The sequence below is a fragment of the Polyodon spathula genome, chromosome 16 (assembly GCF_017654505.1).
Source record: "Polyodon spathula isolate WHYD16114869_AA chromosome 16, ASM1765450v1, whole genome shotgun sequence".
Lineage (NCBI taxonomy): Eukaryota > Metazoa > Chordata > Actinopteri > Acipenseriformes > Polyodontidae > Polyodon > Polyodon spathula.
Window position 1 is genome coordinate 38,509,763 of NC_054549.1, and position 12,280 is coordinate 38,522,042.

Genomic DNA, 12,280 nt, shown 5'->3' on the forward strand with positions numbered 1-12,280 from the left:
ATATTGTTCTGTACTGTGCAGTGAATCCTCTAATACAGAGCAGCCTGTCAGTCTGCAGGGACCCCTGTCACATGTACAGCAGTCCGGTACTCAGGTTTATGGCTCAGGTTTATATCAAGAACTCTGGACCACAATGTTACACCTTGAGCAGTAATTGCTGGCAGGTTTCACTCTACTGACTGACCTGTTAAACATTTCATTGGGTTGTAAGGCTGACTGGTAATCGCTTTAAGAAGACCCCTGTGAAAAGATCTTGAGCAGATGTTATTTCATCTCCTTGAGGCTCTGGCGCCCCAAATGTACCCTGCTGCTTGTGGGTTTAATGTGCATAGAGACCAAACCCAGCCAGGCTGATGGAGGATCTCTACACAGGGTGAATGGCATTAGGGTGCTTCGTCAAGCACTTAGCAAGCTACTGCATGGAACATGCAATGCACACGCCAGTCATGTGTTTTGTATTTATTGCACATTCAGTGTTTTGTTCTGTAAGTTTGGTTCTGAAACCTTTTGATTCTGTTTGTTAAAAAAAAAAAAAAAAAAACCCATATATATAAATGTACATGTGATTTAGAGCCTGTGTGATGAACATGCCTGTGGTACAAAGCATTGAGAAAGCAACGACATTCGTTTATAATACTGAACAACTCCACTCCCCTTTCACTTGTGCAGAAATAGAAACCCTGAATCTGCAATAACACGTGGTCAGCAACAGCTTTGAATTCCCTTTGTTTCATTTCTATTGATGGGCCCTATTTTCCACTGTGTTACAATAATTATCTTTTTTTTTTAAATGTAAAAATCTGTTTCAAGTTAACCTCTTAAATATCAGTGGTTTCCATACTGCCTGTCCTCCAAACAGTATAGAGACATTTTCAACAAAACTGAAAATACCAGCCCAGTGTCATACCATTGCCCAATCATTACCAGCACCTTAATAATAGTGAGCACTAGTGTAAACACTGCATTCTCAGCTCTGCAGCACCTTAATAATAATGAGCACTAGTGTAAACACTGCATTCTCAGCTCTGCAGCACCTTAATAATAATGAGCACTAGTGTAAACACTGCATTCTCAGCTCTGCAGCACCTTAATAATAATGAGCACTAGTGTAAACACTGCATTCTCAGCTCTGCAGCACCTTAATAATAGTGAGCACTAGTGTAAACACTGCATTCTCAGCTCTGCAGCACCTTAATAATAATGAGCACTAGTGTAAACACTGCATTCTCAGCTCTCCAGCACCTTAATAATAGTGAGCACTAGTGTAAACACTGCATTCTCAGCTCTGCAGCACCTTAATAATAATGAGCACTAGTGTAAACACTGCATTCTCAGCTCTGCAGCACCTTAATAATAGTGAGCACTAGTGTAAACACTGCATTCTCAGCTCTGCAGCACCTTAATAATAGTGAGCACTAGTGTAAACACTGCATTCTCAGCTCTGCAGCACCTTAATAATAATGAGCACTAGTGTAAACACTGCATTCTCAGCTCTGCAGCACCTTAATAATAATGAGCACTAGTGTAAACACTGCATTCTCAGCTCTGCAGCACCTTAATAATAATGAGCACTAGTGTAAACACTGCATTCTCAGCTCTGCAGCACCTTAATAATAATGAGCACTAGTGTAAACACTGCATTCTCAGCTCTGCAGCACCTTAATAATAATGAGCACTAGTGTAAACACTGCATTCTCAGCTCTGCAGCACCTTAATAATAATGAGCACTAGTGTAAACACTGCATTCTCAGCTCTCCAGCACCTTAATAATAATGAGCACTAGTGTAAACACTGCATTCTCAGCTCTGCAGCACCTTAATAATAGTGAGCACTAGTGTAAACACTGCATTCTCAGCTCTGCAGCACCTTAATAATAGTGAGCACTAGTGTAAACACTGCATTCTCAGCTCTGCAGCACCTTAATAATAATGAGCACTAAACACTGCATTCTCAGCTCTGCAGCACCTTAATAATAATGAGCACACTGCATTCTCAGCTCTCCTGCACCTTAATAATAGTGAGCACTAGTGTAAACACTGCATTCTCAGCTCTCCTGCACCTTAATAATAATGAGCACTAGTGTAAACACTGCATTCTCAGCTCTCCTGCACATTAATACAGTTTCAGGCACAGTGTTCATGTTGTGATGTAACTCAGGGTGTGTTTGTTTGTTAAGGGAAACCAAGGTGAACCCGGGACTCGCGGCCCCCCGGTGAGTCTTTGTTAATATTATTGAATATTATTTATTATTATTATTATTGGTTTGCCTGCTGTACGCCATGACACGTCACAAAGAAACTCCATTCATGAGATCAGCTGTCCCATATTGAGTTTCATCTCAGTGTCGGTACGGCTGACCAGCTGATCTGCTTTTAATGACTGTACCTCTGAGTTCCATTCAACTGCAGAGTCAAGTCGATGACATCACAGTGTGCCACCGAATGGTGTTCTGCTCATCAGCCTTCCCTGCTTTCAATGAAAATCACAGTGGACTAGATGAGGGATAAATAAAGGTCATGAGTAGAAAGCAGCTGGGTTTAGTTTTTTAAATTTGTATTGACAGTATCACAGTCTATACTTCAACAGTTATAGGACTGCACGTGTCTGTGAGTAGGTTATAGGAACACAAGACCTCCGCTTTTAGCCTTGGTTCAGTCGTGCTTGCGTCCCTCACTCAGACGCTCGCTGTCCTGTAGCTCTACAGGTTTAGTTTCCTAATGTCATCTTGTCTTCTTTCCTCTCTGCAGGGTCCAATAGGTCTTGTTGGCCCCCAGGGCCCCCCCGGTCTGAAGGTTAGTGCTTTGTTTTATACTGAGACAGGGTTTGCTTCGCTGGCATTGCTTTGTTTTATACTGAGACAGGGTTTGCTCCCCTGCATTGCTTTGTTTTATACTGAGACAGGGTTTGCTCCGCTGGCATTGCTTTGTTTTGCTGCTGTTTTTGTGTTGAACATGACTCTGATTTCTTTTGTTTTTTCACAGGGAAATCAAGGAGAACCTGGGGTTGGTGTACAGGTAAGCTTCTTCTTGCAAATAGGCAGGTGTTTGCTTTCTAGAGAGATCTGAGCAGATCACAATCCAAGAAGAACACGTCCTGACCAGCCCTCACCCTCCTGCTGCTGAGAGAGGCTAGCTCCGATCCATAATAATGTCTGCTTCTCCCATTCCAGGGACAGTCGGGACCCCAAGGCAACATGGGATTGCCAGGACCTCCTGGTCCTCCAGGAGCTGTGGTAGGTGATACTGAATCGTCATTCTTGCATGTGTTTGATACTGAACCGCGTTTGCACCTGTCATATGACTAATATGCCAAAAACATTATTTGTGTTATTTTTTCTTCTGAAGTTGAAAAACAACACCAATTCTAAAATGAAGACAATGCAATTTAAGACTGCTTGCAAAAACACCAAGAAATGTTTATTTCTTGTTGGGTAACTTTACAGGCACGATTTTTGAATAAGAAATATGTTAATGACAATTGTAAATAGCTCTGAGGATCGAGAGCAAGATGTGTCTCTGGAAGAGTGTCATTGGTTTTCTTCTTTAATGTTTAGGGCCCCCAAGGTCCGCCAGGGTTGCCCGGACAGCTGGTGAGTTGAGATACTTTTTGAATTCCGTTAGACTGCACCGTGACTGCAAACGCCACAGCTGTGCTGCTACTGACGCTGCAATGCACTGGGTTACCGTTCAATAACTCTGGACAGTAACTAATGTTCCATACCCTTAGCAAGCTGCTCTTTCAGCTATAAAACCAAGGCAACACAAAAGGACAAACTGAAGGCAAGCATTTTTGTTTTAACCCTCAAAGAAATGTCCCGCTTCCTCACGAGATCCAGAAGTGCACTATCACAATCATACTCCTTGCCTGCAGTATCTCATCCAGCGTGTTTCTATCCTGCCTGTGCTCCACAGGGAGAGTCTGGGAAGCCTGGCGTTCCAGGGAGAGATGGTACTCCCGGTAAAGATGGGGAGGCGGGGCTGCCGGGGAAAATGGTAAGGAAGAGCTTGTCCACGCAGCACAGCTTCCAAGAGTCCCCTCTGAGCTCTGGGTCTGCACCTGTCTGTCTGTCCAGACCGTGTCTCAGTGTGTGTCTTGTCTGTTGTAATCTCTGCTCTCTTGACGTCTCTCTCTGGCAGGGTGTCGCAGGGCCGCAGGGGCCTGTGGGGCACAAGGGGCAGCAGGGGGACCGTGGCCTACCAGGAGAGGTATGTCATGTTGAAGCCAAGGACCACGCCCAAACACAGAGCCCAGCAGAGTCCCTCATATCTGGGCTCTTGAAACTCACTGTCTAGGTGTAACACCTGCATACAATTATAACTTGTAAATTTGGCATTAACCAAATGACAGATTTCTTTCGATAGTCCTCGGGTATCTATTGATGGTAAATAAATACTTATTTCTAAACAAAATCCACTTTCTTGATTTAACATAATCCTACCCCTAAACACACAGGTGAATAAATCAGCTGAGCATGAAGAACAATTACAATGACATGTATTTAAAAGTTTATTTCTTTACTTAGTATGTCCCTAGTAAAAGTTTACTGCAGTCAAATTTCACGGTCATGTTTCAGTTTTGCTTTGCATTTACCATAGTTTGATGTTTTTTAACACGCTTCACCATACCTCTGTGGGCATTACAGTGCATACCTATGCTTTACCATGCTTTGATTCCTATGGTTATACTACAGCAAGAGTTATTTCTGAAGGTATTGTCAGAATCGGGATTGATGTTTATCTTGTCTTTTTTACTTCTCTCAGACTGGAATCGGCGTGCCAGGGGCGAGAGGAGAGAAGGTAAGAGAGAAGAGTAAAGAAATCTCAGTGCAGTAAACTCTCAGCCGTTCTCTGTGGCAGCACAGGTTCAGTGACGCCTGCTTGTGCTTGTTGTGTCCTGCAGGGAGCGCCTGGCGAGACGACGGGCGGGGTGATGGGACTGAGAGGCCTGCAAGGAGACCCGGTGAGAAGGGCGATCGAGCGGGGCGGGGGGTGTAGTTCATCATGATAGTGCAGCATGGCCGCTATTTGAAGACCATGCAAAGGCTTTTTTTTAATGAATGAATGAATGAACATTGTAGCGAGCAAGAGGCCAATTTACAGGAAAAACAAGCTCTTTATTGAACTGAACCAGCAGGGAACAGCGTTCAGCACCACGGACAGCTCAGCAATGTGGCACAGTCCAAACAGTAACTGACAACGACTGGACTCAGGGCACTCATGGCGCTGCAAATATACATCAGTGTGCAAATTTATAAGAACACCCCACTGCTTCTGTTTTGATTTGTTGTGCATATGAACTCAAACCACTTTGACTGAAAATCTTGAAAAACTGTCAAATTAGTGATTGTCTAATTTAATTGATGACTTTGATAAACATCTGTAGTTGATCAGGCTCATGGTATTCTGTGTTTTCAGGGTGAAAGAGGAGAGAGGGGGCTTCCTGGCTTCAGAGGAGACAAGGTATAGCAATAATAATACTAATAATGGCAGTGATGATGTTTATAAAGCTATTTTAATTTGCAGATTATTAATTCAGGTAATGCGCATCATTGTAAGTACTTTTAAGAGTAAGGTTGTTCCATGTTGGCTGTTCCGAATGAACTGTTGGCGCCTATCAATAAAACTCGCAGTTGCATTGCTGCTGTGTGTGTGCTGATTCTCTCTCTCTCACTCTTTCAGGGCGAGCTGGGAGAGGCAGGAGTGCCTGGCGAGGATGTGAGTTTTATTCAGGCTGTGGTATCTGTGGTGATGTGCTGTGTGTTTCAGCAGGGCTCCTATTCCTGGGTGTGCTGTTGGACTGTGTCCCGGAGGATCAGGTGTGTGTTTCCCATTGCACAGTGCATGAAGTGTGGGGAACACTGGGGCCAAGTGTGAGCAGGTTACCTTTAGAGACCCTGTCAAGTGTGAGCAGGTTACCTGTAGAGACCCTGTCAAGTGTGAGCAGGTTACCTTTAGAGACCCTGTCAAGTGTGAGCAGGTTACCTGTAGAGACCCTGTCAAGTGTGAGCAGGTTACCTTTAGAGACCCTGTCAAGTGTGAGCAGGTTACCTGTAGAGACCCTGTCAAGTGTGAGCAGGTTACCTGTAGAGACCCTGTCAAGTGTGAGATGGACCCTGTTACTATTATTATTATTATTATTATTATTATTTATTAGTTTCTTAGCAGACGCCCTTACCCAGGGCGACTTAGTTGTATACAAAAAATACATATCAATCAATCGTTATATTATATAGCACCTTTCATAGTGGACCACCAGTACAAAGCGCTTTATAAGATGCACAACAAGAAAATCCATAATACTTTAAATACAGTTGAAAGTGCATAATACATTAAATACAGTGGAAAGTTCATAATACATTAATACATTAAATACAGTGGAAAGTTCATAATACATTAATACATTAAATACAGTGGAAAGTGCATAATACATTAAATAATACATTAAATACAGTGGAAAGTGCATAATACATTAAATAATACATTAAATACAGTGGAAAGTTCATAATACATTAATACATTAAATACAGTGGAAAGTTCATAATACATTAAATAATACATTAAATACAGTGGAAAGTTCATAATACATTAATACATTAAATACAGTGGAAAGTTCATAATACATTAAATAATACATTAAATACAGTGGAAAGTTCATAATACATTAAATAGTAGCAGCAACACAGCAGCTAATAGCAGATACCAGGCTTAAAGAGCACGGAGAGCAAGAGAGAACAGGTGGATCTTGAGAGTTGATTTAAAGTGAGCAACAGTGGGAGAATCACACATCAAAGCTGGAGAGTTCCAAAGAGGACCTCAGCTTGCGTAGCAGGGGCATAGCGAGTCAGCAGGTTGAGGAGGTACTTGGGACCTGTGTGATGAAGGGCATTGTAGGTGAGCAGGAGTTTTGAAAATAATCCTGAACTTTTAGAGACCCTGTCAAGTGTGAGCTTTATCCTGTTACATTTAGAGACCATGTCAAGTGAGCTGTATCCTGTTAGTTTAGAAACCCTTTGTGAGCTGGATCCTGTTACCTTTAGAGACCCTGTCAAGTCTGAGTTGGATCCTGTTACCTTTAGAAACCATGTCAAGTGAGCTGTATCCTGTTAGTTTAGAAACCCTTTGTGAGCTGGATCCTGTTACCTTTAGAGACCCTGTCAAGTGTGAGCTGGATCCTGTGTCTAGAAACCCTGTTAAGTGTAAGTTGGATCATGTTACCTTTAGAAATCATGTCAAGTGAGCTGATCCTGTTAGTTTAGAAACCCTTTGTGAGCTGGATCCTGTTACCTTTAGAGACCCTGTCAAGTGTGAGCTGGATTGTGTCACCTTTAGAAATCATGTCAAGTGAGCTGATCCTGTTAGTTTAGAAACCCTTTGTGAGCTGGATCCCGTTACCTTTAGAGACCCTGTCAAGAGGGAGCTGGATCCTGTTACCTTCAGAAACCCTATCAAGTGTGAGTTGGATCCTTTTACCATTAGAGACCCTGTCAAGTGTGAGCTGGATCCTATCAAATGTGAGCTGGATCCTGTTACCTTTAGAGACCCTGTCAAGTGTGAGCTGGATCCTGTTACCTTTAGAGACCCTGTCAAGTGTGAGCTGGATTGTGTCATCTTTAGAAACCATGTCAAGTGAGCTGTATCCTGTTAGTTTAGAAACCCTTTGTGAGCTGGATCCTGTTACCTTTAGAGACCCTGTCAAGTGTGAGCTGGATCGTGTTACCTTTAGAAACCATGTCAAGTGAGCTGTATCCTGTTAGTTTAGAAACCCTTTGTGAGCTGGATCCTGTTACATTTAGAAACCCTGTCATGTGAGCTGGATCCTGTTACCTTTAGAAACCCTGTCAAGTGTGAGCAGGATCATGTTACCTTTAGAAACCATGTCAAGTGAGCTGTATCCTGTTAGTTTAGAAACCCTTTGTGAGCTGGATCCTGTTACCTTTAGAAACCCTGTCAAGTGTGAGCAGGATCATGTTACCTTTAGAAACCATGTCAAGTGAGCTGGATCCTGTTACCTTTAGAAACCCTGTCAAGTGAGCTGGATCCTGTTAGTTTAGAGACCCTGTCAACTGTGAGCAGGATCATGTTACCTTTAGAAACCATGTCAAGTGAGCTGTATCCTGTTAGTTTAGAAACCCTTTGTGAGCTGGATCCTGTTACCTTTAGAGACCCTGTCAAGTGTGAGCTGGATCCTGTTACCTTTAGAAACCCTATCAAGTGTGAGTTGGATCCTGTTACCTTTAGAGACCCTGTCAAGTGTGAGCTGGATCCTGTCAAGTGTGAGCTGGATCCTGTGTCTAGAAACCCTGTTAAGTGTAAGTTGGATCATGTTACCTTTAGAAACCATGTCAAGTGAGCTGCATCCTGTTAGTTTAGAAACCCTTTGTGAGCTGGATCCTGTTACCTTTAGAGACCCTGTCAAGTGTGAGCTGGATTCTGTTACCTTTAGAAACCACTATCTAGCGTGAGTTGGATCCTGTTACCTTTAGAGACCCTGTCAAGTGTGAGCTGGATTATGTCACCTTTAGAAACCATGTTAAGTATGAGCTGGACCCTGTTACCTTTAGAAACCCTGTTAAGTGTGAGCTGGATCCTGTTACATTTTAGAAACCTTGTCAAGTGAGCTGGATCTTGTTAGTCTAGAAACCCTGTCAAGTGTAGGCTGGATCCTGTTACCTTTAGAGACCCCTTCAAGTGTTAGCTGGATCATTTTACCTTAGAAGACCATGTCAAGAGTGAGCTGGATCCTGTTACCTTTAGAAACCCTGTCAAATGTGAGCTGGATCCTGTTAACTTTAGAGACCCTGTCAAGTGTTAGCTGGATCATTTTACCTTTAGAAACCAAGTCAAATGAGCTGCATCCTGTTAATTTAGAAACCCTTTATGAGCTGGACCCTGTTACCTTTACAAACTGTGTCAAGTGAGTTGGATCCTGTTACCTTTAGAAACCCTGTCAAGTGTGAGCTGGGTCCTGTTACCTTTAGAGACCCTGTCAACGTTGTAGCTGGATCATTTTACCTTTAGAAACCATGTCAAATGAGATGCATCCTGTTACCTATCAAGGGTGAGCTGGATGCTGTTACCCTTAGAAACCCGGTCAAGTGTGAGTTGGATACCCTGCATGTTGATATAGTTGTCTTGCCTCTCACCGGTGTCTTTCTGTTTGACAGGGTGCCAAAGGACAGGCTGGACCCAAAGGTGACAAAGTGAGTACCTTCTGCAGTGCAACCATCAGGCCCAGCAGCACAACTGTGTGCTGCAGCCTACTGAGACACTGTTCAAAGCTGCATTACTGTCTGTGTTTTTATTTACCCATTTGAATGCACTCTTTGACGTAAAAAGAGGTTTCGATTAAAATCCAGTCCCGTTCTACAGCATGGTGACTTTCTTGGGCCCATTACTGTAAATATGTGTTTTAATTATCTTGCAAAGTATTAGGAAAGAAAACCAAAACCTACCGTCATGTAGGAGTATGTATTATTCATTATTGCATTGACACCCCCCCCCCCCCCCCCCCCCCCCAGCCCCTCCCCCCCCCCCCCCCCCCCACACAAATAGAATAGAATAGGAGATCTACACTGTATGGGAGTCAATGTCCTCATAAACACTGTGAGCTTTTGTGTGCGCGTGTGTGTGTGCTGCTGTGTAACAGGGGTCTGTGTGTCTTATTTCAGGGGGTGGCAGGAGAGGGGCTGCCTGGTCCAGCTGGTCAACCTGGACCCCAGGGGCTCAAGGTAAGACTGGTCTGCAATGAATAGCAATGATACGGAGTTGGATTCTCAATGCTATTTCAATCGTCATTAGCGAATGAGAAAAAAAAAAAAAAACAACTTTACAATTCTTAAACAAATAAGAAACAACTTAAGAATGCTTATTGCACGTTCCTAAGTTAAAAAATTAACTTAAAGTATAAGCTGTTTATTTCAGGTTTGGTAACTTTATTGGGTTGGTTTCTCCTTTCTGAAAAATAAATGTGCTAATGACGATTTGGAGTGAATAGCTTTGAGAATTTAGCCCACTGTATTCGCACTTCAATGTGCTAGATTCACTTGTCTGTCTATGCTGTAATGACAGCTCCTCACACTGTGTGTCATTTGGCAGGGTGATCTTGGTTTGCCAGGCCCTGCTGGACCCCCGGGACCCCAGGGCCTCGCTGGGACCCCCGGTCTGCCAGGTCAGAGGGGTGACAACGGGCAGCCAGGAGTTCCAGGGCTGGTGGGAGAGAGGGTAAGTACAACACTCAGCACCAAGACTGCCAGACAGCTGTTATCAACTGCACTCTGCACACTGCATACCACACACCACAAACTGCATACCACACACCACACTACACACACTGCACACCACAAACTGCACACCGCTCTACACACACCTCACACTGCACACCACAAACCACATACTGCAGACTGCACACCACACAACACACACCACTGCTGCTTGTGCTTTATTTGAATGGTAAGACGTTCCTCTTTGAACTGTATGGTTTGGGGTTTGCGTCCAGCCTTAACCTTCCAATTAAGTTGAATAGGCTGAGATGCCAACTGAATACACAGTGCAGTTCTTGTCTGGTGCGCTGTCTCCTTGGTTTGCCGTCACTGAACCCCCTTTTTCTGTTTCCTGGGAAGGGTTTACAGGGGTTCCCTGGACGAGATGGCACCTCAGGAGCGCCGGGACCACCCGGACCCCCGGGGGCAGCGGTGAGTATCAAAACGCAGAGCAATCAGGAGGGCGCCTGAGCTGAGAGACGGACAGTCTGCTCATCAACACTTTCTTACTCGTGTTATTTAAAAAATCTAATAAAATGATGAAAGGCAGACAGCCTCTTTCATAATTTATCATACAGGGCTCCAAATAAATCTTGATTTGCCAGAGCAAAGTTGTTTGATAATTTCTTAAGTTTGTTTAAACGATACATTGGACAGACCCTAGAGAAAAATGCATGTCCTGCATTGTATTTTATTTTGTGTTTTATTTCAGGGTCCCCAGGGTCTAGCTGGCAGCAAAGGAGACAAGGTGAGAGCTCTCCCTGAGAAACTGTAGGTCCAATACTGCCAGTAGGGACCGGTCTCAGTCTGAGAGTCCAATACTGCCTGTAGAGACCAGTCTGTCTGTCTGAGAGTCTGGGGGTCCAATACTGCTTGTAGAGACCAGTCTGTCAGTCTGAGAGTCTAATACTGCTTGTAGGGACCAGTCTATTAGTCTGGGGGTCCAATACTACCTGTACAGTAGCGTTCTTGTCTTCCAGATAAGGTCTTAAAACTGACGCTCTGAAATGTATAAATCTGATTTTTTGAGGTCTTCGTTCCACTGCATTCGTATTGTAAGTAGTGATCCTAGTGGGGTTATACAAGCAGCCCTGAGGCGTTGAAGAGCGGCAGTATTTCAGCCCGACACTGTTTAGATCATTAAAATAGAGCCCTACAGTAAGTCTTCTTGTTGTTCCATTCCCAGGGGGACATTGGTGTCGGCCAGTCAGGCCCGAGAGGAGAGAGGGGTGACCAGGGGCCCAGGGTGAGTACCACTGCACTGCTGCAGCCCCACACACAGATCCCTTCCTATCACAGCAGTGTGGGAACACTTCATTTAGAGAGGCAGAAATACCTGTTTTGATAAGCAACTACTAACATATATCTGAGACATAAAAAACAGCCATTCAAATGTAGTTATTTTGGAAAAATACAGTAACTGTGTCATTTTCATTTGGTTCCTGTTCCCTACCATTGCAGGTCCATTTACTGTTTATTAACATGTAACCGAGGTTCAGTAAATGGGTATCAGTTCAATTACTTACTCTTATGCTTACCTAACCCCACTGCTCGACACAGATTCAGTCTCGACCACAAAGACTGTCCTCATTTCTCACCCTCCGCTTGCTTCCTTGTTTCCAGGGAGAGGACGGACGACCTGGGAAGGACGGAGAAAGGGGACAAGCAGTAAATACCATGTTTCTCTTGTTGTATCTTTTTTCATTAATTATAGAGGATACACAAGGGTTCTAAGTGTGTGTAGCAAAAATAATGAATGAATGACTGGAGACAAACACACAGCGACAATAGTCCTGGGATGTGTACGTCTTTCCTCATGAATTTGTTATATTTCAGTTACCAATGAAGAACCATTTGTTTTTGTGTTTGCTGTGGGGAGCTCTGAAATCAAAGCTTGGGGGAGCCACACTGCTGTAAGCCGGCCACGGAAATATGAAAAATAAATACGCTTTGGAGCCCCTGCATTGTTTAGCCAAATAAAAATATAACTATTAGATATAAAATGATATACTCAGCAGTACA

General features: G+C 43.6%; 1 protein-coding gene across 5 annotated transcripts in view; it reads left to right on the forward strand.

The window, feature by feature from the left end:
- The window catches only part of LOC121328804 (collagen alpha-1(VII) chain-like), a 107,988-nt gene that overhangs the window by 81,575 nt on the left and 14,133 nt on the right, over positions 1–12,280 (forward strand). For all 5 annotated transcript variants that reach the window (XM_041273875.1, XM_041273874.1, XM_041273878.1 and 2 more), the window contains 18 exons: positions 2,177–2,212; positions 2,748–2,792; positions 2,982–3,014; positions 3,170–3,232; positions 3,554–3,589; positions 3,912–3,992; positions 4,137–4,205; positions 4,761–4,796; positions 4,900–4,959; positions 5,415–5,459; positions 5,679–5,714; positions 9,164–9,199; positions 9,668–9,727; positions 10,095–10,220; positions 10,619–10,690; positions 10,971–11,006; positions 11,445–11,504; positions 11,882–11,926. In XM_041273875.1, the coding sequence (XP_041129809.1) occupies positions 2,177–2,212; positions 2,748–2,792; positions 2,982–3,014; positions 3,170–3,232; positions 3,554–3,589; positions 3,912–3,992; positions 4,137–4,205; positions 4,761–4,796; positions 4,900–4,959; positions 5,415–5,459; positions 5,679–5,714; positions 9,164–9,199; positions 9,668–9,727; positions 10,095–10,220; positions 10,619–10,690; positions 10,971–11,006; positions 11,445–11,504; positions 11,882–11,926 (975 nt within the window). The remainder of the gene's footprint in view (positions 1–2,176; positions 2,213–2,747; positions 2,793–2,981; positions 3,015–3,169; positions 3,233–3,553; positions 3,590–3,911; positions 3,993–4,136; positions 4,206–4,760; positions 4,797–4,899; positions 4,960–5,414; positions 5,460–5,678; positions 5,715–9,163; positions 9,200–9,667; positions 9,728–10,094; positions 10,221–10,618; positions 10,691–10,970; positions 11,007–11,444; positions 11,505–11,881; positions 11,927–12,280) is intronic.